This window comes from Piliocolobus tephrosceles, chromosome 14 (assembly GCF_002776525.5).
Source record: "Piliocolobus tephrosceles isolate RC106 chromosome 14, ASM277652v3, whole genome shotgun sequence".
Classification (NCBI taxonomy): Eukaryota; Metazoa; Chordata; class Mammalia; order Primates; family Cercopithecidae; genus Piliocolobus; species Piliocolobus tephrosceles.
In genome coordinates, this window is record NC_045447.1 from 79439304 (window position 1) to 79467001 (window position 27698).

General features: G+C 40.4%; 1 protein-coding gene across 1 annotated transcript in view; it reads left to right on the forward strand.

The window, feature by feature from the left end:
• LOC111543248 (histone-arginine methyltransferase CARM1-like) overlaps positions 1–27698 on the forward strand; it is a 195929-nt gene that overhangs the window by 82179 nt on the left and 86052 nt on the right. The window contains 3 exon segments of the mRNA XM_023213107.1: positions 1327–1433; positions 2455–2559; positions 22115–22225. Coding sequence (XP_023068875.1) covers positions 1327–1433; positions 2455–2559; positions 22115–22225 — 323 coding nt within the window.

Here is a 27698-nt window from a genome sequence, read left to right on the forward strand (position 1 = left end):
TAAGCTTAGAACATGAGATTGGAAAGATGTTTGTCATCCTTGGCTACACAGGAGAATTTACTCTGGAGGCTTTTTTGAAAATAGAGATGCCTTGTCCCTACCACTAGAACATTTAATTACTAGATGTAGGGTGAGGGTCCAGTATCCGTAGGTTAAAAAATCTTCCCAAGTAATTCGGATCTAGAGCTGAGTTTGAGATCCACTCTATTACAGCAACTAATTCTGTCTATGATGTTTCAGAATACAGCAGTGAAGAAATGCTAGTTGAATAGAATCTGGGAGGATGAATAGAATTTGACGTCAAAGGATAATCTAACAGAAAAAACATAGAGGGATTCAAAGTCAAAATTCCTGGCCAGGACTGGGTTGATGTGGGAATTTGTAAGTGTTCAGCATGGTGGAAGCATGGAGGTCATAGGGCAGGCCTCATGTGTGCAGGAAGACAGCACAGAGAGGGTTCTGGAAAGTGCATACAGGTTACTGGACAGGATCATCTAGAACATCTAGGTTGGGTCTAGAATGTGAGGGGCCAGAGAACTTACCATGAACCAAGAGTGTGTGGGCATTAGGGATCCAGCCAAGGCTATAGTATAAGGGAGAGACCTGGTCACAGTGCCTGTGGTGGAATGGAAAGAGGCCACAGACAGTAGAGACTACTGGGCAGTATTCACGAGACATCTCTGAGGCAGAAGTCACAGGAATTGGCCACTGTGAACTCTGTGTTATCTATTAGCAATATCACTTCTGGAATTTTTTGAGCTTTCACTTCAATATTCTTTCCTCAAATGACAAAGCATTTCTTTGTATTCAAATATCCCCAGTTATTTTACCTTTTCTCTATACATCTAGGTAATACTAAATGAGAGAGAAAAAATGGTCATGACAATAGAATGAGGTTATATGAAGTGTCTATAAAAATATACGTGTGTATATGTATGTATACATTCTATTTTTTGTATTCACATATATATATTTTTTCTTATTATCAACAATCACCTTCCCTAGAGCACTTTCTGAGTATAAATCTATGAGCTTTGTAAGCGCAGCACCGGGAGCATTTCTGGAGCCCAGTCTCTGCCTGTGTTTCTTTGTGCTCTCTCACTTGACATTTCTGAATGCAAATATGTCTGACAAGTGTAAATAAGGGTGTCACAGCTCGGAATAGTACCCATTTCCGCCTTGCCATCTCTTATCATGTATGTGTTCAGGGATGAATATGCCATTTTCATCTTCTAATATTTTCACAGTTGGAATTTTTTACAGAGTGCAATGGTGAGCGCTATGGTTTCCAAGGTGAAGAAATGGATCTGCTTTTTATCCTTGCAGAATTCAGTGCATTTGCAAATACTTTGAAAATATGCCGAAATCAGAAAAAGGAATACTCGGTGTTCAGCCAGTGGACAGAAGAAGCCTCTGCTGCACAGTACTTCCAGGTCAGCAGGGTTATCCTTTGTGGAATAAGTTGATTTGTTTCAAGGTGTGCCTCTGAACACATCTGGGCAGAGTGGGTGGAGAGGAGATAATTGATATTGCAGTGGTTCTCAAAATGTGGTCACCAGACCAGCAGCATCAGCATTACATAGATTTAAATCCCCATTCTGCCACTTATTACATTGTCAGGACTTGGGCAAGTTGCTGGATCTTTCTGAGCCTCAGCTTCCTCATCTGAGAAACATAATTCACCTGATTGTCATGATGCTTTAATTTAATTAGATGAGACTGTAAAGCACTTAGCATGGTACCTGGCCCATAGAAAGGCCTTAAATGGTGGCAATTACAACAATAATATTTCTTACCAGTATTCAGGGATTTATGTACACTGTATCACCCAACTGGCTTGCCTCTGTTTCCATCGGGATTACCATGATTACTACCTTCTGCCCGCTTCCACCTCCACCAGGATTTCTATCCAAGTTCTGTTTTCCTGTCGAGGCTAATGGGGCTCATCAGGGCAGGCCATCCCTTTTGGCCCTGGATCCTTTCTCTCTTGACTCTTTTTTTTTTGACAGGGTCTCACTCTATTGCCTAGGCTGGAGCACACTGGTGTGATTATAGCTCACTGCAGCTTCCAACTCTTGGGCTCAAGGGATCCTCTTACTTTAACCTCCCAAAGTTCTGAGATTGCAGGTGTCAACCATCCCAACTTGTCTGTTACTCTTGATTTGTGTTCTCTCATAACCTCTGATTTAGGAAGGGATCTTGAGTACTTATCTCATCAATATCTAGGCCCAAATCTATTGAATCTATGTAGTCAGAAGTCTGGGATCTACTTAGAATTCTATGCTTTACATATAGGGCCAACATGGCCAAGTCACTGTGTCTCTCAGAGCCTCAGCTTCTCTGTTTGTGAAAGATCATGTCTTCCTTGACCAAAGTGGCTGTCAGAATCAGATGCTCATGATCCTGCTGACTTTGTGGATTATTTATTCCCCCTCTTTTCTCCTTCCCTTGTAGTTTTATGGCTGCATTTCTCAACAGCAGAACATGATGCAAGATTTTGTGAGGACAGCCACTTACCACAGAGCCATCCTCCAGAATCACATTGACTTTAGAGACAAGGTAATGCCGGCAGCAGGTTATGAATCTCATGTATTTCAGAAACCTTTTCAAGACCAGAATCAAAATGAAACTTTAGTAGAATTACCATATGACCCAGCAATTCCCCTCCTAGTTATACACCTAAAAGAATTGAAACAGGCATTCAAACAAATACTTGTATGCAAACGTTCATAACAGCATTATTCAAAATAGCCAGAAAGTGGAAACAGTCCAAATGCCCATCAACTGAAGAATATATAAGCAAAATGTGGCATATTTACACATGGAATATTATGACGATTATTCACATTTGTATTATTCATAAGAAGGGATGCAATGCTGAGACATGCATCACCATGGATGAACCCCAAAAACATGCTAAGTGAAAGAAGCCAGTCACAGAAGATCATGTGGTTCCATTTATGTGAAGCATCAGAATAGATAAATTTATCGAGATAGAAAGTGCACTAGTGGTTGCCAGGGATGAGGGAGAAAGGGAAATAGGAAGCGACTGCTTAATGGGGACAGAGTTTCCTTTGGGGGTGATAAAAATATCTTATAACTAGATAAAGGTAATGGTCACCCAATGTAATGAATGCATTAAATGCCACTATACTGTACACTTTAAAATAGTTAATGGCTAATTTGATGTTATGTGAATTTATCTCACTAAAATTATTAACCTTTGAGTGTCAGGAACTCGAGAGACTGAATATACTGTTTTGGTGCATCAAACAGTTTAGGAGCTTTATTGCTACATAATAAATAGCTCTTCGTGAGACACTCTACTTCAGTTTTTTCATAGACTCCACAAGTACATGCATTTATTTCCCTCATGAAATGGATATGAATGATGAATGGTTGCCAGCACATTATACAACTGTTGTCTAGGGTTCTTCTACCTGTTAAAGAGAAAAACTGTTCAAAACACTCAACAGCTTATCTCTGAGGCAACAGTGCTAGTCCAAGGACTCGGCAGTATGGGATCTAGTTTCATATTTTCTCCTTAACTAGCTATGTGATCTTAGGCAAAATGCTGAACTTCTCTAAGCCTCACAGTCTAGTCTACTGACATAATAATTGTAGAGATCCATGGTCTTTGAGTTTTGCAGCATTACGTCCCAGGAAGGTTGTGGTAGGATATTGAAATAATTATCCCAATAATCATGCCTCCCTGTATCCACATATACATAGTCATGTAGCTGCTTCTCTCATCAAGAGGCATTCTAATATTTTGCCCCTTATCTCTGTGCTGACTTTGTGACTGCTTTGACCAATAGAATATGACAGTGGTGATGTTGTTTGAGTTCCAGAGCCTAGGCCCTAAGGAGCCTCATAGCTTTTGCTCTCAATTTCTTGGAACCCAGTGATTACCATACTGTGAAGGAGTCTAGCCTGCTAGAGTTCAGAGGTCACATGGAGAACTGAGGCACCTCAGCCAACAGCTGCCAGACCTGTGAGCGAGGCCATCTTTGGTCTTCCAGTCCAACCAACCCTCCTGCTGGATGCAGAAGAATGAACAAATCCAAGCAAGACCAGGAGAGAAACTGCCCAGCCCTCCCACAGAATTGAGAAAATTCATAAATTGTTTCTGGTTTAAGTCACTTAAGTATTCTTGCATCTTTACCTCTGTTTTCACTAACTATTGTTGCATAACAGTAGTTATAGTTGTATACAATACAATTATACAGCTGCATATAAGTATATACAACTGTATGGTATTGTTATACAACAATGTTTAATGAAAACAGAGGGAAAGATGAATGAAAGGTAGTGATACATAGGCCCCCAGCTAGAAGTTGGTTTGCACATGGCTTTCTATTCTTTGTCGTCTCCATTCTGCTATTGAGCCCATCAGTGAAGTTTTTATTTTGGTTGTCATATTTTTCAATGCCAAAATTTCCATTTGGCACTTTGTTCTGTCATCTGTGTCTTGGCTGACACTTTCTATTTTCCATTGGTTTTAGCGGTGTTCATGATTGCCGCTTGCAAGTTTTTTAATAATAACTGCTTTAAAAGTCTTTGTCAGATTGTTCTGACCTCTATGTCATGGCAGTGTTAGTTTCAGCTGATTATCTTTTCCCATAAGAATTGAGGTTTTCCCAGTTCTTCTTGGTTGGATTTGGACTGCAAGTTCCCTCCCCATAGTTGATCTTCTGAGGGCTATGTTTCATATGTCAATTCATTTTTCAAAGCCTTGGCGGTGCTATTTGGATCTGTCCGCTGTGTATGTCACCCAGTGGTCAGCCTGGCACCCGGGCAGAGTTCTCAAAGTTTGGTATGCTAATTAGTACCAGATCCATGCATGCACAAGCTGAGGATGACCCCAGGAATGTATAAATGAAAGTGTATGGAGATGCTTTGCCAAGCTCCTTCCTTTCCATGATACTTTTTGGTTTCCTGTGATCACTTTTCAGTCTCTTGCCAACAAGTTTACTCTGCCATGTACTTCTATGACTTTGCCTGCATATTGGCCAAGCAGAGAGAGACTGAGAGAGAAAAAAAAGCACTGGGGGTCAGCCCAGCCTTGGGAATGACAGCTCCACTGAATGGGGAGGAAGGTTTCCTTCCCTTATAGTTTTGTCCAATTCAGGCTGATGTTGCTAATATCACAAGATTCTTGGGGATAAGAGTGTGGAAGAAGGGAGGAAAAGGAGGGAAACAGAGGGAAGAGAGGAGGGGGAGAAAAGAGAAACACAGAGAATTTTCACACCCTGACTATTAGGAATTTACTTTCCTGCTGCTAAAACCAGAACTACAGGGTGTCTCAGGAGGTCTCTTTGTACCCTGGTGCCCATTTCTGGTGTGTCAACTTTAGGCCAGGGTTTACTGGAGGAAAAAAGGAGTAAATGCACTGTTGGTTGAGTAGTATTTCAAATCCCAGTCTTATCTCCTGATATGGTTTGGCTCTGTGTCCCCACCCAAATCTCATCTTGAATTGTAGTTCCCATAATCCTCACATGTCCTGGAAGGGACCTGGTGGGAGGTAATTTAATCATGGGTTGGTTACCCTCATGCTGTTCTTGGGATAATGAGTGAATTCTCATGAGATGTGGTGGTTTTATAAAAGGCTTTTCCCCCTTTTGCTTGGCACTTCTCCTTCCTGCCATCATGTAAAGAAGGGTGTGTTTGCTTCCTCTTCTGCCATGATTACAAATTTCCTAAGGCCTCCCTAGCCATGTTGAATTGTGAGTCAATTAAATCTCTTTCCTTTATAAATTACCCAGTCTCAGGTATGTCTTTATTAGTAGCGTGACAATGGACTAATACATTTCCTAATCCGCCTGACATTCTTAACTCTTCAGAGTCCTAAAGTAGTTGTTCTAGGCATTCTGTCCCGGTGTTACAGCTGTATTCAGTGAGAAAGAGAGAGAGAGAGAGGGTGAAGTGGGCCTCCTCCAACCCACCCAGGACTGGACACTATCTAAAAGCCACTTCTATGTGCTCTGATGGGTGAAAGTAATGGGTAAGAGGCAAAGGTGAGACCAGAAATGGTGGGGTTTAGCCAAAGAGTCTTATATGTCATATGCCTTGAGGTGCCCAGCAAACAACCTTACTTTGCCAGTGGGACATGCCTGGTTAACAATTATGAAGTAAACATTCCCAATGAAGAGGATCTGCTAGGATAGATGGGCAGGATGGAGACAAAGGAGAAAAACTAGTTCATTTTTGAGCTTATCTGGTCTTCAAGGTTGTCAGTAAGCAATCTTGTCAACCCAAGGTAGGTTTTTTCCAATTAAAATAAAGTTTAACTCTGAACTGCTGATTTCTTCTTTATGGTTTGAGCATGTTTCCTGGAGGTATTTGTTTTATTTAGGGAATATTCTCTCTCTGTATAGGGACTTAGTTTTAATCTGTAATCTGTTTTCTATGTTATCTATGATCTATTTTAAATTCTGGTTACAACTTTAAAAACCACTCCCTAAATTACCAATGACACTAATAACTTACATTACAAAAGTCTTTCACAGACTTTTCACATGGATTGTATCACTTGGCCATTTCATTTTTGTATCTTTTCATCTATAACAATGAAGATATTGGACTAGATTATCTTTAAGGTCACTCCCAGCTCTTACTTCATTTGATTTTACAAAATACCCTTTCCCTGCCTTCCTGAAATAGGTTCCTCTGCCAATGAAATGAAACAGGCATCCATCTGTTAGGGGTTATGAAGGTGATAATTAATCACATGGTTGATAATTAATTATATCTCTTTTCTTCTTTGAGTTCTGAACCAATTTAGAAATAGACACAGATGTCAGGAAGAAATCACAGTATCAATGTTATTGTTGCTGTTTGCAGAACAGGGTTCAGACCTATGGCCAAATGCAGTTTCCTAAATCTTCTGCTCCCAAACCGAACTTTTGCACTCACTTACATGCCAAACAACCAGTCTCCCAAACAAGTCTGGAGTCTGCCCCATAAGGTTCTCACATGGAGAACTCAAGGACACACACTTGGTTGGGAGTGGGCAGGCTGACCCCTCCCAAGTGCGTGTGCTATGCTTGCTCCATCCTATTTCCCAGTGTCATCATCAAGGTGAATCATTCCTGCTAAGGGGAAAAAAAGAGGGAGGGGAAATGACCACTCTTAATTCCATTACTGCCCTCTCCTGGGAGTAAATATTTCCTCCCTTCTGAAAATTGAAGGAAAAAACTGACCCTACTTTAGTTTCCCAGGAATCCCCTGGTTCCAAACAAACCAGGATGGTTGGGACCCCTCACTCCATCTTTTCTAGTCCTTTTTTTGTTTGCTTACATCATAGTGAAGAGCATTCTGGAATGATGCCTGGGAGTCTGTGGAGGATGCTCCTTTTTCACTAAATCCTTGTATTCTTTTTCATTGAAGTTGACTATTTAAAAGGGCATTGAAATTGATTGCCTAAAAGCACAGGGTTTTAGAATGATCAATAACAATGGCTATTATTTATTGAGCAGCTTAGTATGGGCAAGCACCATGCTAAGGGCTTTCCACACACCGTTTCTTTTAATCTTCATCACAACTTTATGAGATAAATACTAATATTATTGCTCTTTTAGAGATGAGAGAATAAAGGCCCAGGAAGGTTGATAATTTACCTGGTTTTATACAACTAGAAATAAAAAGGCCAGAATAAGACCCACTTAGTCTAACTTTGGAGCCTGCACACATAATCCCTGAAAGGCATTGCCCATGGGAAGGTTGGCTAAAATTGCTGAGGGAGATTTTTGTTTCTCCAGCCTAAGGATGGGATAAAAACATTTTGGTTACTTAAACATCCCCATGAATACAATGAGGTTGCCTTGAACAATGGTTACATTCATGAATTCTGGAACCAGAGAACTGAGTTGAAACTCCTGCTTGACCACTTACCATATACCTGCCGTAGACCTTTGTCCTGTTTGTCTTGAGATCTTGGGCAGGTTGTCTACAGTCCCTGGGCTTTGGCTTCCTTATCTATAAAAGTAGGAAAATGATAAGAGTAGTAGCTATTTTCTAGATCTTTTACAAGTTCAAGATGATACAGTGTATATGAACTCTGTATTAGCAAGGATTATTATTATTGATGGTCATGGGGGTTTCCATCTCTGCTATTACTTTAAAGCTTCCACATCTTGATTTTTCATTCTGCCTCCTCCATGCAGTTTTAATGAAAATCCTTTCTTGGCCAGAGCACGCTGCTGGCTGAGAACTCCATCTGGAATCCTTCCAGGGAACTGACCCCACTAGAATCCAACCCGTCTCCCCTTCTTGGAGTTTCTGTTAATTGCCATCTGGCTATTTTTAGTTTCTTCAAGTGTGCACTGGGCACAAGCAGGGAAAGTCCATCCTGCTGAGGGTATGGGGCTGTGTGAGCTGTGGGGTTTTAATTTGGAAATGTTTTGACTTCATTTGTCAGGGCACCAGTTGCTGGAAACTTGTGAGAGTGAGCAGGAGCTGAGAGCTTATTATTTTTTTAAATCAGTGTTTTCACAGAGGAGAGAATCCCCAGTTGCAACAGCTGCTTAGTGCATCCAAATGTGAGTTTGGCTTAGGCAGAAGGGATTTAGGGATTTGAAAGCTTAAAAGAAAACATAAATAACAACAAACATGGAAAGCAACCTGTTCAGACCATCAGCTGATATTCAGATTGCAGAGCCTGAGCTTTGGTTCTTCTGATATGAGTTTTCTTTGGTGTGGGCTTATCATCAGTTTGGTCAAAGGCCTTTGAGTCCATTTCTAGTCCTGTTCTGAAATTCTCCCTCACTTTAAAACACTGCACACATTAATGAGGCCTGACCTTCATCATTGACCGGAATAAAGGCTACAGCCTAGATCTGCCACATAGTGCTGTCTGTAAGTGCTTGCTTCCTTCCATTTCTACTGACTCTCTACTTCTTGACCAGCATAGATGTTAACCCTGTGGTGGCAGAATCCTTGTTCAGAGCCTGTGGGTGGGAGTAGAAAGAAAAAGAAATTACTTATGATTTCTGTTAGGGGCTTCACATATCCTATATAATTTAATCTTTGTGTGTTAGTCAAGGTTCTTAGTTGCCAGCATCAGAAATTAATACAGTGAAAGAATTTCCTTAAAGGTTACAGGAACTTCAGATAATGAGTCTTAGAAGCTACATATCTGGAATAATTTTCAAAATCATGTTGCAGAATTGATCTCAGAAAGACTGCAGTGCAGCCAGACATAGATACTGCAATATACACAGCTTTCACTAAATAGCAATCTTGAGTGTTGTCCTAAGAACTTTCCCTCTGATTCTCCGGGATCTGGAGGTAACTGATCCCACCATATGACCTCACCATAGTGGATTCCATGTAGTCCCTACATCTTCACACTCTGAGCTCCCATGCAAAGCACATCTTCCTGGCAGAGCCTGGGTCATGCTTGTGCTTTAGCTGATACCTTCACTTCCCTAGCAAGAGGCTGGTGCTGCCTTGGAATGTGGGGCATTCCCCAAACATAGGAAGGGAGTTCTGATGCTGAGAGGCACCAAAGAATGGCAAATGCCCTCTGTGTTGTACAAGAAACAAATGCAATACCTATTGTTAGGCTAATAGTATAGATAAAGGGATTGGAGCTACAGAAAGTTAACTAACTTGCTTTAGCATAAACAACTGCTATGTGGCAGAGCTACATGCAAACTCAGGTCTGTCTGTATGCAAAGCCTGTACTGCAGGATGATTTTAGGGGTGACAGAAAGTCATTTGTTTTATGCTCTAGGTTGATAAATTGACATTTTGCTCTGTGATTTTTGGAATGTGAGGGGAGCAGGATGTGATGGTGAAAAACAGTATCTGCATATATATATGTATATATATGCTTTTCTATAGCTTGGGCTTTGAAGTGTGATTCAGTTTTCCAGGGCTGCCATAACAAATTACCACAAAGTTAGTAGCTAAGTGCAGCTGAAATTTGTTCTGTCATTGTTCTGGAGGCTAGAAGTCTGAAATCAAGATGTCTGCAGGGCCATGCTCCCTCTGACGGCTTTAAGGGAGAATCCTTCCTTACCTCTTCCTGGCTTCTGCTGGTTGCTGGCAGTCCTTAGTGCTCCTTGGCTTATAGATGCATCGTTCTAATTGCAGCCTCTGTTGTTACATGGCATTCTCCCAGTACGTGTTTCTGTGTAAATTTCTCTCCTTTCATAGTGACACCAGCCATATGGGATTTAGGACCCACCCTAATTCATTATAACCTTATCTTAACTAGATTACTGTTAAATAGGTCTGTAAAGGCCCTATTTCCAAATAAGGTCACATTCCCAGGTTCTGGATAGACATGAACTTTGGGGAGGTAGACACTCTTCAATGCAGTATAGTATAGAGACTAGTTTCATTAAGTTGCATATCACAGTAACTCATTCCTGAGACTGATTCTCTGTAATAAAGGCAAAGAGAAAGTGATAGAAAATGAGTCTGGGTTTAACTGATCTCTTTGGTCCTTTAAGCCCAAAGGGGACCCACTGAACAGATCTTTTGCCTGTGAGTAAAGCAGGAGTATATCTGTGCCAGCATCTTGAGCTTGAGTAGACTTACTTCCTGAAAGGTTACTGGAGAAAGATGCCAGAGCCAACAAAAGGAAATGCTTTCATTTGGTATGAAAGCAAAGTGCAGCTCCCCAGGAAAGTCAAGAAGACTACGAATAAGCATTGGTCACAGACTGATTTTTAGAGTAACTGGGGAAAAGGAAGCTGAGGGCTTTAGGGTACAATGCAATAGGTGGCTTTCTAACCAAGATATTTGTGCTCAAAGCACATCTCTGCCCCTTTCAAGATGGCGACATGTGACCTTGATCTTTTTGAAGTTAATTTTACATTGTGGTAAGAACACTTAACCACCTGGTGGCTGTAAAAATTTAGTAAGCAACTTCTTGGAGAGTCTCAGCACAGCTCTGGAATGCTGCACACATGACTGGGGAATCAGAATCAGAAATCATCGGACCCTCAAAGATACAGCTTATCCAGGCTTGTGAGTCAGGGCTATACTGCTGTAACAATCAACTCCTAAATGTCAGTGGCTTAATCCAACAGAGTTTTATTTCTCTACTTTGTATCATTCTCACTCCAGGACCCAGGCTGATGGAACAGCCTCCATGAAAAGCATTACTATTTCCTGTTGTAGAGAAAAGGAGGACCTAGCAAATCACACAGCTAGTTCTTAAATCTTCCACCTGAAAGTGGCCAGTGTTACTTCTAACCATATTACGTTGGCCAAAGCAAGTCATATGGTCACTCCTAATTTCAACAAAGCAGGGAAATGCAAATCTACGTCTGCCCATAAGGAGAACCAGAGATATTTGGTAAGTGGCACTCTATATTACTTTTGCAAACTCTTTAAGTTAGGGAGATAAGGTTGATAAGGTGATATTCTCAGTGCACCAGCTGTGCATGGGAGGGGGTTAGAAAACGAGGGACTTGATGGATTAATACTTCACTTACAGGATTTCATTGAAATTAACTTCTGCTGGTGGATTGCCTAGCCACTGAATGCAAAGCATTTTAGAAAGTTCCTAGAGTTGAACTTCCAACCTTTTCACTCTTCCTCTAAGACAGTGCCATGAAGGGCCAATTTGGGGCAACTACTGACTTTCCAAAGGCTTATATAGAAGGCTCTGTATGACATAGTGATATCTAAAACAGATGACTTTGTTTTAATGTCTGCTTACAGGCTAAGAATATAAGTAAATAAAGAGGATAAGATCATTAAAAAGCAGTTAAATTGGATGAAGCAACCAACCAATAAGCTCTTCAAAATATTGTATTTTCATCCCTTGGTATCTGTGGGAGGTTGGTTTCAGGACACACACATACCCCCCAAATTAAAATTTGTGGGTTCTCAAGTTTCTTGTATAAAATGGCGTGACATTTTCATATAATCTATGCACATCCTCCTGTATGCTTTAAATAATCTCTAGATTAATAGCTAATGCAGTGTAAATGCTATATGAATAATTTTTATATTGTATTTTTATTTATATTTTTAAATTGTTATATTGTTATTTTATGGGGTGTTTTGTTTTTAATAAGAAATGAAGTTTGCATAGCAAAAAAAATATTTAATATTTTTGATTTATTGGTTGAATGCTTGGATGCAGAACTCACAGATACTGAGGGCTAACTGTACTAGACCCTGGTCTTTTCTGACACTGAACCAGAAAAATTCTGATGAATTTAGAGCTTCTGCCTAAATTCTCTTTTCACTTAATTTCCTGAGTCTGTAGTATTGGCATGTCCACTTTAACCTCAGAGTGGTGGCTTAGGTTTAGAATTGAGAAGTTCCAGAAACCCAGAAAAGACAGAGTCACAGGGAAATTTCAATAAACATGTTGATATTCCTGTAACTATCACCAATTTCTCAGTCTAGATTCCCTAAATTGCAGAGCATGAGGCAAAGGCTTCTGGGCTGGCACTTTATCAGGGAGTATTAATCTCAGGAAAACAGGAGTAGGAGAAAGGAGGGAGAGCAAGTAGAAGGCAGTACATTACTGAGCTGGCCACAGCTTTATGAAAAACTGATTGCTTTGTGTCATAGGACATCTTCAAAGGGGCAATATGAAGCTACTTCATCCTCAAATAGTTCCTCTAAGGGGAGAGATGGAGAATGATGTATTCATTAGCTGCCATCTCCCATTGGTCAAAGTATTCCCTCACTGGGTATTAACTCCCTTACACTTCAAGGGTACATGCTCATGAGCGTCAAGTAAGTGCTGCAGTGCTTTCTCCTGCCTCAATAGAAACAAGGAAATTCCACTATAGGAAGCACATGGCACAAATGAAGTGTGTACTGTTTGTTGTGCTAATGAATGATATGAGGACCTAGAAGAAATCATTGCAATAGGTTCCTCAGGCAGTAGTGAATATAGCAGCAACAGCAGCAGCAGCAACATCAGCAATAAAATCTAGCTCCAGGATTCAAAGATCAGTGTAAGCAATTTCTAGGACACCTCTGCTAGATAGCAAGGCAAGCGTTCTCTTCTGGCTTGAGGCAAAATCAGAATGCATTATAACCAGCACTCAAACCAGGAACCTAGGAGTCAATCTATACTTTTTATTCTCCTTTCAAGTCTAAATCCCTTAGATTCAATGGTCTCAGCATTTCTGCAATCTTTTCACTTCTCATGTCCCACAGAAAGTCCCCAGTTCTCATTCTTATTGTTTCTTTCCTGGAATATTGCAAAAGTTTTGCAACTACTCTTCCTGCTTGTACCAGTTAAGATACCTTTGACTCGGAATAGGAAAAATCCCTACTCAAATTGGCTAAAACAGTCAAAGGTAATGCAACTTTATGGTGTTTTAATCTATGAAGTCACATTACCTTTGACTGTTTTAGCCAATTACTTTGAGCATCACATCCAAATTTAACCACATTCAGGAAATAGGAGGGATCTTTTCTGTGTGTCTCTTTAGGAGGGAGGAAATCTTTCCCAAGTAGTCTTTCTCAGTAGACTCATGAAGAAAATCATATCACATGCCCAAGCCTAAACCCATCATTGGCAAGAGGAATAGAACCACTTTTGATTGCCCTAGACCAATCAAGATCCCCTCTCTGGATCTGTGGATGGTTAACCACATAGAAGAGGGTAAATACTCAACAAAACTGAAGTTCTGATTGGAAGGAGGAAGGGAGAGGGGACTGACACTGGTTAGGATTACTAGGTTCTGTTACCCTTGATGTTGTGGCCCTCCAATCCATGCCACTAGTATGATGTTGCTGAAATGCAACTATGACATAATCCTATGAAATAATCCTTCTATTTAAAACTTTCTGATGATTCTTCTTTGCTGAAGAATCAAGCCAAGTCTTGCACAAAAGACTATTTATGATCAAGCATCTGCCAGTTTCTCTAGATTTTGCTCTTGCCATGTTCATGTCTTAACCATGCCCCACTTCTACCTCTAATACTCACATCATGCTCCTGATGCAACTTACTGCCTCCCGTATGCAACTGGCTCTATCATTCTTAGATGCCTTTGTCCATACTTCCCAGAGCTCCTGCATCTTCCGTCATTTAAATGGCACAATATTGACTCACTTTTCAATTTCCACTACCCAGGTCACCTCAATGAAATCTTTCCAGACCCCGTGGTAAAGTAGGCTCTTTTTCCTTCTTCTCACACTGTGTCCTTATATAATTCTATTTTTGCCACTGTAGCACATGATTGTACTTCTTTATTAATGCCTATCTCTCCTCCCAGACAGCCCTACTCTATTCATCTTTGTATTCTCAGCACCTGGCAGTGCTTGCACATTGGTGAATGAATGAAAGAGTGTTTAAGGGTCTAGAGCTGAGTGATCACGCCCAGGTCTAAAGCAGGGTTAGTTGTGAGGAGATAAACTAAGCATAATCACATGTTTTGAATATTCCCTAATTAGAAAGGAAAATAGTTATAGAACTGATAGAAGGGTGGTTAAAAGGTTGGTAATAAGTTTATCCGTCTTCTTCCAGAAGACTAAACAGAATGTGCTCATAAGCATTAATTCTGCATTATTTAAACACAGGCAACCCTCTGGATGCAAGCAAGTTTCACTACACAGATGTAGAGTTCTGTCTTAGGAGGAGCTATCACTGCAGAATTTTCCTGCCATAATGAAAGTGCTAAGTATCTGAATAAGATTTAAGTCCAAGCTGAAAAGGCCATAAGAGGATGTCTTCTGTAGTCCCTGAGATGCTTTGGACATTTTCTTCTCTGATAAAAGCTGGAGTAGGAGATGCGATAGACTGCAAAAGTCTGTGCAGCTTCCTCTTTCTGTTACTGCCCAGGAGCTGCTCAGTCTACCTGTCAGTCCATAGTTTGGATATTGGAGGATTCGGATACTAGATGCAGTTTATGGGGGTCGGCAACCTGTGGCAGCCAACAGTGATGATGAAGCACATGACACGGAGCACAAGCTTGAGCCACATGTGGCTTTGGGCTGTCTAGTGAGTTGACTATAGATGGAATAAAATGAGGGCAGGAAGGAGTGATGTCTGTGGAAGTAGGACACAGAACATAGGAATATAAGGCATACAACAATAACAGGCATTGCAATTCAGAGCAGCCACTGAGGAGCTCAAAAAATAAAGAAGAATTAGTACATAATAACTGATATCACTTGAGGAGCTAATTGTGGGATAATCAAAACCTTCATATTTGAAGACTATTATAAAAAGCTGGAGTGAATAATAAGTCTAAATGTGGCCAGTATTACTCTAGTCTGAATAGAACAAATAATAATTTAGAATTGAAGTTGAGAGAGTAGCTGATAGTATAGGATTCAACTTAGATAATTTTTAAAATCTCATCTCTGACTCTAGCCTCCTTATCAACAAAATGGAGAAAATAATATCATCACAAGTTAAAAAGGTAATTCCTAGACAGTACTAAACAGGCATAGCATATAGTAAGTATACAAGAAGTAGTAGATACAATAGTTCCTTCATATTCCTGTGCTGTTTCTGTGGGTTCTACATCATGGATAAAACCAACTGTGGAAGAAAATATTTGGAAAAAAGATGAGTGGTTGTATCTGTACTGAAAATGTATGGACACTTTTTTCTTGTCATTATTCCCTAAACAATATAGTACAACAACTATTTACATAGCACTTACATTGTACTAGGTATTATAAGTAATCTAGAGACTGCTTAAGGTATTCAGGAGGATGTGCATGTGTCATATGCAAATACCACACTAGTTTATATAAGGGATTTGAGCATCCAAGGATTTGGGTATCCAAGGGGATTCCTGGAACCAGTCCCCAATGTATACCAACAGATGACTGTATTTATTTTTACTCTTTTATTCAAGAGTAATTTTGTTTCATACTTTCATAAGGATCTATATATTCCTTGTTAATTTTAACCTACTAAATCCAAATGAATAGTTTTGAATCCACTTGGAGCTATGTAAGCCCTGTCCAAGCATTTTGCAGGATTTCTTTGCCCAGGAAACTACAAGAACATGTAATTAAAATAATCTGTAAAGCAAAATGATAACCCTTTCTTTCTAATATTTTTAAAACTTTTCTTACCAATAAATCCCCTGGACATTTGGTCACGATTACATGGACCAGTTGTTGACTTTTCCCAGTTAGTCCTGCCAGGGATTTCATACCATTTTCAGGCACCACTATGTATAAGCCAAAAAATAGCCGTATCTACAGTCACTGCCTGTGTATCCAACAGGCAACTGAGGATGAATTCCCTCTCTAGAAGGTGATTGTCCACAAGACCTAACTGGATGGTAATGTAGGGAGAATATGGCAAGGTCAAAAGAAAGTAATCCTTTGAAAGATTCTTAATTTCACTAGGTTGGTGAGGATTTATGTTGGTATAAGGTGGCTTCTCAGCAAGGTGACAGATTTGTACCATATTTTCTGGATCATGAATCTGTCCTCTCTTTGTGGCCGTGAGAGACCTTTTCATTCCTTCAGTTTGTTCAGCAAAGATTTAGTGAGTGTCTCCACTGTGCACCAGACCCTGTACTACATGTCAGATTCAGTAGTGAGAAACAGATGGGGTCTCTCCTTTAATGAAGATTACTATCCAGGGGAGAGAGCAGATATTAATCAAATAATCATTCATTACATGAAAAATTAAAATTCTGGTGAATGTTATGAAGAAAGAGTATGAAGAGATGCTGATAAGAAAGTATACAACAAGAGGACTTAGCATGGTAGGAGAGCAAAGACCAGGGGAGATGTTTGGGACTTAGCCAAGACTACATTTCCCCACCCCCTTGCACCTACATGCATGGCCAATGGAATATAAGAGGAAGTGATGTGTCACTTCTGGGCCAAGATGGTTAATGGTCCAGCATACCTTCCCTACACTGAAGATTAAAAGGTGGAGATGTCTGTGACCTTAAGGATGAGTTGGTTTAACAGCCAGGGCCCCTGCAGGAGAGAGATGGCACACATGACAGGGTGTGTTAGTCAGGGTTCTCTTAGAGGGACAGAGCTAATTGGAGATATAGCCATATCTATATCTATAATCTATCTATCTATCTATCTATCTATCTATCTATCTATCTATCTAAAAGGGAGTTTATTAAGTATTAACTTATGTGATCACAAGGTCCCACAATAGGCTGTCTGCAAGCTGAGGAGCAAGGAGAGCCAGCCCAAGTCCCAAAACTGAAGAACTTGGAGTCCAATGTCCAAGGGCAGGAAGCATCCAGCACAGGAGAAAAATGTAGGCTGGGGGGCTAGGCCAGTCTCTCCTTTTCAAGTTTTTTTGGCTGCTTTATATTTGCTGGAAGCTGATTAGATTGTGCCCACCAGATTAAGGGTGGATCCACCTTCCCCAGACCACTGACTCAAATGTTAGTCTCTTTTGGCAACACCCACACAGACACACCCAGGATCAATACTTCGTATCCTTCATTCCAATCAAGTTCACACTCAGTATTAACCATCATACAGGGTGTTTAATGAGAGTTAAAGATAACGTGACTATTTACAAAGATGTAGGCAGAGTTAGGGGAACAAAGAAGGGATAGCGAAGCACTCTGTTACCAGCAAGAATGTGAACCTGTTATTCTACCTGGACCTAAAGGTAGCTACTGGAAATGTGACATAATATCAGAGCTGTAAGAGATGGGAGTCTGGCAAGAACCGTGAAGACACAGAAAAAAGGAAGCCAAAAGAATAAATAATCTGACCTCACCATCCTCACTCCCTCTGATCTCCTATTGTCATTTCCCTTGACTTATCCCAACTAGAATCCAGTGGCAAGAAAGCCCATTGTTACAGTCGATATAGGTCAGGCTCCTGCCAAAGACCAAGATGAGAAGAGTGGAGGATAGATCTGGAGGAACAAATAGAAAATATCCAGCACAATAGTCACTGAGTAAGTGAAAGAATATGACCACAGACTGAAAGCAGATTGTGTGTAATGGAGAACATAGCAAGCAAAAGGAACAGAATATACTAAGGCCTGTGGCAGGAATGAGCATAAAGTCTCCTAAGAATGCCTGTTTTCAGGCAGAAGGACCTGGCGGAAGGCTACCTCAGCTAGTCAGAAGGGTGATCGTGTTCCAATCATAGTCAAGGAGGAAGAGTAGAGGTCATGAAGATCAAGAGTGAAAAGTGTCAGATGTGTGGGGTGACATGGAGGCCAAGAAATAAGAAAGAGGCCCGAATGCAGAAGACAAGGAAGGTTGAGTGAAACACTACAGGCTATGAATCTTGAATAAGGCAAGGGCATCCTGAGCTCATCCTCTTTGGGTGCCGCCTTGTGATGCAAGAGCATTTCCAGAGTCCAAATGGCAGACAAAAGTCTTAGGCCTTTCCTGAAGATATTTTAAAGTGATGTTGAAATTAAAAGACTGCTATCTTGGGCCATCCTATTCAGTCATTTAGACAACAAATATTTATTAATGGTTTTTATGTTTCCTACTGTGCTCACTAGGTTCTGAGAGATGATGTGATTCCTGTCTTTGGTAAGCTCACAGGCTAAGCAGGAAAGACAACCATGTAAATAACTGCCTGTCATATCCTGTGATAAGTGCTGTTAGAGAGTGACATGGAAGGTGCCAGAGAACCCAGCCTACCCTGACTGGGGAATCAGGGAATGCATCCCTGAGATATGAGATTTGAGCTAGGTCTTGAAGGATGTTTCCCAGGTAGAAAAATGAGAGGAGGGAATGTTATCTAGGGGGAATGTATTGATCAGTGGATGCCAACTACTACTAAAACGATCTCTAAATCTCAGCTGTTTATCATAATAAAATTTATTTCTTGCTTATGCCATGTCCAGTGTGTTCTGAGTGGCTCTTCCCAAAGTGGTGATCCAGAGATTCAGGCTGTTTTCATCTTCAATGCAGGGAAGGTGTGCTGGACCTTTAACCACCTTGGCCCAGAAGTGACACTCATCACTTTGCCTCACATTCCACTGGCCATGCATGTAGATGCAAGGGGGTGGAGAGATGTAGTCTTGGGTAGGCAGCTGCTTCCTAGCAGCTGCATTCTGAGAGAGCGTGAACATTTGGTATGGGGTGATGGCTTCCACTGCCACAGGGAATTGCACATGAGGGAGCACAGAATGAAGTAAAGGGACATGATTCCTAGCCTAGGGTGTGTGTGGAAGAAAGGAGAGGAGTACAGAAGAAGAGACCAAAAAGGTCAGTCATTACTGGATGGCTCAGGACTAAGGACAACATACCAGAGAGACCTTCTCCTTCTCCTCCGGATGTGTGGAACTATTAGAAGTGTGATACGGCCAGATTTGCATGTCTTCACAGTACACTCATTTCTCTTTTTTTTTTTTTCTGTACAAAAAGAGAGCGAGAGTTGTGCCGAGAGTGAAACACTGGATTTTCATCCTAACTCTGCCAACTGCTGCTTACCAACCTTGCTACCTACTTGGGCTGGCTACTTAGTATCTCTGAGCCTCAGCGTATCAATAAAATGGGCACAAAACTATATGTACTCTCTATTCCAGAGAGGCATGAGGATCAAATAGATAATGTCAGGCAAACATCCTTTGGCAACTGTAAACTGCTCTACATATACAAGGGGATTTAGTTACTCTATTTTGCCTCTGCCTGAGGAGAGATATTTTTTCCCAGAGCATGAAAGTATAACTCAATGACTGCTAAGTTCCTGAAATATATCCACTTCTGTGATGATCTACCAATGGTAGAATAAGAAATGAGCTCAATATTACCTCTATAAGAACAAATAAATACAATTAAAGGCAGTTCCAATGCTTCCTAAGGTGCTATGTAAAAAAGCATAATGGAATTACCTGTGTTAATGACTTTTCTTCTTCCACAGTCTTGGAAACCACAGATGGAAAGGGCTGAGGTAGTGTATTTCCATTAGAGCCTAAGTATTTGCTTTGACTCTTAGGGTTTTTTTTTTTTTTTCCCACAGAATTTATCCTTGGTCCTCCAAGGCTTTGTTTTCCAAAGTTGCATGGCTTACGTAGAGAAAGGGAAATGTCCCTCTACCTCCTCACTGTGTCTTCCCATTGCATGACTGAAAATTTACTTGTTAAGATTTTTTAATATCCACATAAGTGGGCAGCAGATGGACTTATCTGGACAGTGCTAGCAAAAGATTGGATTCTTTTTCAAGGCTTAACTCTGTTTTGAAATAGCCAAATGATTAAAGTTACTTTGGCTTGCATTTTTAGAAAATTTTCTCAGCTTATAATTTGTCACTACTTCTCTAGATATGTATGGCCTGGGTCTGTTAAAGTATCTTTTTACCAAAGGGACCAATTTTCCAAAAGCCCAACCGCATAAGGCTCCCTCCCATCTCTGTCTCTTTTACTTTCTCCCAATTTCCTTTCCCCCATCTCTCTGCTAATGGTGAGATGTTCCTTTAGTTTTTAGTCTGCAGCATCATGAGAACTGGAAAACACTGCTCTAAGATGTGCTTCATGCCATCTTAATAAATTAGATAAAGAACTTCATTTACACATTTCCAGGGCACCTGTTCCCAGAGCATCCAGGTGCAATTTCCATTGTCTCTTAATTTTGCATCCATACCCTGGGCTGAACTTGAAATTTAGAGTGTTGTATTTTTAATCGAAGAAAGTTCTAGAAAGGTTCTTCTGAATGTAGTGCATTTTTCTTTGGGACAGTGGATTGCATTCTCCAACTTAACAGCCTCCATTTCTTAAATGGCAGTTGTGAGTGTTCTTACAACAGACCATGGTCACATGAAGATGATGTATTTCCTGGGGAGGATGAGGAAAAGAGAATACTGTTATTTCTAAAAGTATAGACAGCCTGATAGCCAATTTTGGAGCCTGGGTGACATTTTAAATTGGTAATGCTCCTAATTACCCAAACCCTAGGAAACCGTATGGAATACAGCCACAGCCCTAGATTAATATAAGTGAGCACTGTGAACCCATTACTAACAGCATGTTCTCTTGGAATAATGGCACAGTATCTGTGTCATCACAGTGTGACATTGCAGTTAAAATGCACACACACACATCTTAATAATTCTTGTTTTTTGGCAAATTTTTCCTGCTATAATTTTTTAACTTTTCTAATTTTTCCAACAAACATACTGCTTTGTTTCCTTGTCAACCATTGTCTGTTGGTATTGCCGTGTTGAAATGTCAGTTTTGTAGAAGACGAATGTCAGCAAGCAATGTATGATAATAAAAAACATGAGCGTGAAGGCAGATATGTTGAGTCAACTCTTAGCCTCCCTATTTATTGCCAGCTGAACTTGAGTAGTTGTTCAGTGTCTCTGATTTTCAGGGATTTTTTTTAAACCTATTACATGGGCATAAAAATGTTGTCTACTCATATTGTTATTGTGAGGAGGTAAAGCCAAGTAAAATGTCTTGTTCAAAGTTAGTGCCAAAAGATGCTGAGACTAAAAGGCATCAATGAGACAGAAATACAGTAACTCGAAATTTCAATGATCAGGCTGAGATTCGAGCCTTAGCTTCAGCAGTGCTTGGAGAAAGGGGCTGACCACATACCATCCACCCCTTGCATGCAGGGTTCAGTGTTGACCTTTTTGTGCCAGTAAATGGCAGTTTTCTTGACCTAAGATCCAGATCTGAACACAGAGTGTGGAAGAAAAATTTAATCACTCCACTACCTTCATCTGCTCCTACCCTCCAGAGAAACCTCCCCAACTCTATGGAGGGGGCCTGGTATAAAAGCACACACCTCACTTTTGAATTTTTCAAGACTATCTTCAGTGATTTCTAAACTTAGATATATCATTCCAAAAATTACTGGCCACAGTTTTCGTTTGTTTATGCTGATAGAATTAGTGGAGCAAGCTCATTTGTGACACTACTTCTCTTGGCCCTAAGCATCCTTAAAGCAGTCCATGTTACAAAGAAACTATCATAATAGCAATAATTTGTGAAACATCAATTATATGCCAAGTGCTTTGCATGCTTTCATATTATTTAATCTCTACATCCAATTCTAAGAGTGTTTGTTATTAACCCCATTTAACATGTAAGAAAAACAAGGCTCATGGAGATTCATAACCTTGCCAAGGTAAGGCCACTAGAAATGTCAAAGCTAGTATTTTAATAAGTCTGACCTCAACACCCAAATCTGGCTTTGTGCCAGTAGCCAAGCACTTGTTTGTGTTTTCACACTTTTTTTTTTTTTGTCTTCTTTCCTTTCAGGTGGTTCTAGATGTTGGTTGTAGATCGGGAATCCTGTCATTTTTTGCCATACAGGCTGGAGCTAGGAGAGCTTATGCAGTTGAAGCCAGTTCAGTGGCACAGTATGCTGAGGTAAGTGATTGTAGTTTTAAGGCAGTTAATAAGTGGGTCTTTAGTATACTTCAGGGTACCCAGTGATGGAGTCTTCCAGGTAGGTCATTTAGAATAATTTTTTTTTAACCAGTGATATGGTTTGGCTGTGTCTCCACCCCAGTCTCATCTTGAATTGTAGTTCCCTTTATTGCTAGTGTTGTGGGAGGGAGCCGGTGGTAGAAAATTGAATCATGGGAGCAGTTTCCCCATACTGTTCCATGGTAGTGAATAATTCTCACAAGATCTGATGATTTTATAAGGGAAAACCCCTTTTTGCTTGGCTCTCATTCTCTCTTGTCAGCCATGATGTAAGACATGCCTTTCACCTTCTACCATGATTGTGAGGCCTCCCTAGCTACATGGAACTGTGAGTCCATTCAACCTCTTTTTCTTTATAAATTACTCAGTATTAGGTATGTCTTTATCAGCAGTGTGAAAATGGACTAATAAAACCAGTCTCTAATTTTTGCTGTATTGGAATGTTACCGCCAATCAAGCCTGATTTCCCTGTAGTGATTGATATGAAAAAATTAGTTTTTTAATTGTCATGACACTGAAATTGTAGCAAAATCTTCTCCCTTCCCATCCGCTGGGAGGCAGATGGAGCTGGGGCAGAGGAAGCGAGACGTGGATGTTTTCCTTTAATTATCCGGGTGAGGAGTAATGTTTCACTGCAGCTAGATTTATTTTTTTCTTTTTAAGTGTTGTAATGACAATAACTACACCATTCTAAATTTTACTTTTGGTTTAAGGGGCTGTTGCTACATGGTTGTAGTAAGAGGAAGAGACAGGTTTCTGTGTTTCAAGGAGCTTTTTAAGATTTCAGGTTCTGATTGGAGGAGAGGGAGAAGATTTGTTTTAAATGTAGTGCTCTATTATCATTATGAAATGTGTACAAATATTATAAAATAAATCAAAGTCAAGATTCAGGTAATAATGGCTTTCAGGAACATTTGGATGTAATAATAACCCAATCAAACTGCAGAACTGGATATGTGTGCACCCGTGTGAACAGGGTAATGCGCTTGTCATTCATACCTGGGGGAGGCCTGAATTTTAATGAGGGGTAGGATGACAGATAGAGAGAAAAGCTTGGCTGCTGCTTCAGATGAGCATCATGACACCCTCCTCCAGTCCGGACAACTGGTACCTCTGAGTGATAGTTGGTTTTGGCGTAAGTGAGCAAAGAGGAACCCAGAGACAAGTAAACAACTCTGGCATGTTTGGAGGGAAAGATGGTCAGAGTTTAATAATGGCTTGGTATGTTGTTGTATTTTCTTTTCTTTTTCCAGCAAGTCCTGAAGAAAATATTTTCAGTCATTTTTTTCTTTACCAATTCTTAAATGTCATTTTTATTGAATATTGACTACACGCCAAATAATATTTGTGGATATATATATATATATATAGTGTAAAGAATAACAATACAATGAATGTGTGCCTACTTCCCCTTTTAAGAAATAGACTATTAGCATTTTCTTTAAAGGCCCATGTACCTTGTCCTGATCACATTCCTTTTTTTTTTTTTTTTTTTTTGGAGAAGGAGTCTTGCTCTGTCGCCCAGGCTGGAGCACAGTGGCACGATCTCGGCTCACTGCAAGCTCCACCTCCCAGGTTCACGCCATTCTCTTGCCTCAGCCTCCCAAGTAGCTTGGACTACAGGTGCCCGCCACCATGCCTGGCTAATGTTTTGTATTTTTTTTAGTAGAGACGGGGTTTCACCGTGTCAGCCAGGATGGTCTTGATCTCCTGACCTCGTGATTCACCCTCCTTGGCCTCCCAAAGTGCTGGGATTACAGGCGTGAGCCACTGCACCTGGCCCACATTACTTTTTTGCCCTGAACAGAGGTAGTCACTACTGTGAATTTTTGTTTATCATTCTCTTATTCTTTATACTTTTACCACATATATTTCTATTCCTAAAAACATATCACTTATGAACTTTCCATGAATGGGCTCATAAGTATGCATTCTCCTGCAATTTGCTTTTTTTCACCCAACATCGTGTTCCTGAGGGCCATCTTTGTTGATGCATACAGCTGTTGTTTATACATTTCAATGCTGTAGAGTGTCTCGTGATATGACATGCCTCAAGTTACTGGTCTTGTTGGCAGACTTTGGATGGCTTCCATTATGAAAGTATTATTATGAATAGTTTTGCACACAGTCTCCACTGCGTCTTTGCTGAAGTTTCTCAGGCATACACGGGAGTGGAAATGTTGAGTCATAGGGTGTGCATACCTTCGACTTTGCTATGTAATGCCAAATTGTTTTCCAAAGTGGCTGTGCCAATTTTTATTCCCTCCAGGAGTATACGCGTGCCATTGTTCTATGTCTTTGTCAGCACCTTGGTATTGTCAGACTTTGAAATTTTTGCCAATCTAGTGGTTATGACAGGATCTTTGTGGTTTTAATTTGTTTTTTCCACTTACTGATGACTTTGAACATATTTGCAAGTATTTTGGCCATTTGTGCTTTCTCTTCAGTAAAATGCCTATTCAGGTTTTTGACAATTTTTCTTTTGAATTATCTAATTCTAATTTATTTGTAGGAATGAAATTTATTTTCTAGATATTAATCCTATATCAGTAATGTATGTAGCAAATATCTTCTCCGCATTGGTGCCTTACATTTTCTCTTTCCTAATGGCCCTAGTCAGCTTTAGATACAGAGGTCTGAAAAAGAATAGAGAAAAGGAGGATAAAAATATGTAGAGAGAACTCCATAGATAAAAATGCCTTTGCTTAGATATTGGTAGATTTTAAAATGAATTCTCAAGGTGAGGGGTTGAGTTTAGAACTTTGTTTTAGGTGCTGCTTATTCATTTATTTATCTGTTTACTCAATTGCACTCTACAATTCTGTTGTCGGGCAATACAGGAGAAACAGTAACAATCAAGGTCTCTTCCTATATTCAAAGAGCTTTGATTTTTCATAAGGTATTGATCCTGTTGTATCTTATACAAGAGACCAAAAAATAAAATAAAAAAGTGGCATAAATAATTTGGGAGTTTTCTTTTCTTCATATAGTTTGTTTTTTCATATATTTTAAAGTGGTTTGAGATACTTTAGCTACTTTTAAAACCTTAAACATCTAATATCCTTGGATATAGTACTTTAAGGAAAAAGAGGAAGAAATTAGCTAGAGATATTCTCACCTTCCTGAGCCATAATCCTGTCTCCAGCCATAGCAGGTGCAAGTACACTGTGATTGTGCCTGTGAATAGCCACTGTACTCCAACCTTGGCAACATAGCAAATCCCTATCTCTCATAAGCAAATAAGTAAATAAAAAGAGCTCAAAGACTACTCAAATTCCCTTTCCCTAGATTCACCTATTGTTTACATTTCACCCTGTTTGCTTTATCATTTGTTCTAGCTTGCCTTCCCACCACATACAAACATACATTAATATTAATATGTATACACATATGTATATGAACACACATATGTATATGATCACACACATTTATGAACATATACACACATTTATATGAACATGAATGTATATATGAAAAATACACATACGTATATGAAAACTATGAGTGTACATGTATGTATATGAACACACATGTGAGTATATGAACACATATACGTGTATGTATATGAACACATATATATATGTCCAGAGATATAGAGACACATACTTTTTCTATGGGTCAGTTATATATATCATAGCCATAGCCCTTTATCATTAAGCATTTCAGTGTGTATTTCCTAAAAACAAGACTTTTTTTTTTTTTGAGACGGAGTCTCACTCTGTCACCCAGGCTGGAACGCAGTGGCCGGATCTCAGCTCACTGCAAGCTCTGCCTCCCGGGTTTACGCCATTCTCCTGCCTCAGCCTCCCGAGTAGCTGGGACTACAGGCGCCCGCCACCTCACCCGGCTAGTTTTTTGTGTTTTTTAGTAGAGATGGGGTTTCACCGTGTTAGCCAGGATGGTCTTGATCTCCTGACCTCGTGATCCGCCCGTCTCAGCCTCCCAAAGTGCTGGGATTACAGGCTTGAGCCACCACACCCGGCCAAAAACAAGACTTTTATATAACCAAAAGAGAACTTGATTTAAAGCTGAAGAATAAGCTATATGATGACTTTCTCATGCAGTCTTTCAGTGTTGATGGTAACAGGTGTTTGCAGTGGTCCCAGCATGAGCAGGGAGACTGTCACCATGGTGCTGAGGTGAGAGGAGTCTATACTTAACTGCCTCTTCCCTTCCCTTGCATAGTATTTCTAGGAAGGCTTGATTTTTGCGGTGGTGGCAGCGGGGGGCTGGGTCTTGCTCTTTCACCCAGGCTGGAGTGCAGTGGTACGGTCTTGGCTCACTGCCCACTCTGCCTCCCGGGTTCAAGCGATTCTCCTGCCTCAGTCTCTTGGAGGCTTGATTTTGAAAACATTAGAACCAAAGTTCTAAGGAATTCCAAAGCACCATAGTTTATCTTTGGTTTTAGCTTCTGTAGAGGATTTGTGTGTTACAGTAATCTTTCTTTTCTATGTACAACTGGGGCAGGATGGGGACAGGGGTGTCTTTCCAAATGCTGTCAGGGACTGCTGGGAGCCCTTGAAATCCTTGCTTGCAAGTCTGTTTTGCTCCTGAGGCTTCCCCTGCATGTGGTCCTAAGAACAGGCTGGTTAAAAATGTATTCAGCGCCAAGGATGATTAGAATCTTCTCAAAGTGTGGATTTAACAACAGACTGGTCCCTCCTGAAATCCATGGCCTCTGCTCTGCCCATAGCTCCTGCGTGGGTGTCATGAGATGCTCCCCAGGGACCAAGGCCCTTTCACCTTGTGGAGGATGATCTGTACCAGCACGTGGTTTTTGCTTCTCACACCAACACTCATCTGTACAGTTTGTGGGTGGCAAAATGCGACTGTGAACAGCACGGAAAAGAATTTTACTCTAAGAATAGGCTGAACTAGCAGCTCAGCACACAGTGCATGGTGCTCCTTTCGACCTTTTCATTACTTGGTAATTGAACCAGCAGACATTTAATTCTTTTCTCTGGAGTCTTCATTAAATTTCTCGGCAAAGATAAAATTGCAACAAGAAAGAAAAATGTACAAATTTAACAACCATCTCCTGTCCCTGGATTCTTCTTCACACACCAGGCTTCTAGGCTTTAAGTAAACAGAATATTTTCAAATTGCATTGAATTCAATTTCAGTTTCTCTTAGTAGAACAGCCTGATTTTGTAAGGGTTGGTCCTTGGTAGACAGGCTGATGGCAATGACTTCTTATCTGTATGGCATGCATGTACATGTTTTTGCAGGAGTGGTCACAAGCTTGGCAAGGTGTGGCTACATGCTCTCACTGTGGGTCCCATGTGACATTTCTGGGTCAGTAATAAGATATCATTCCTGTTTAAGGAACAGGGCAGGACTAAAGATCTCTCATGGGTCTCTAAGCTGTGAACCTTCCCACCTCAAGCTGGAAGCTATCTCTTGCTCTTTTTTT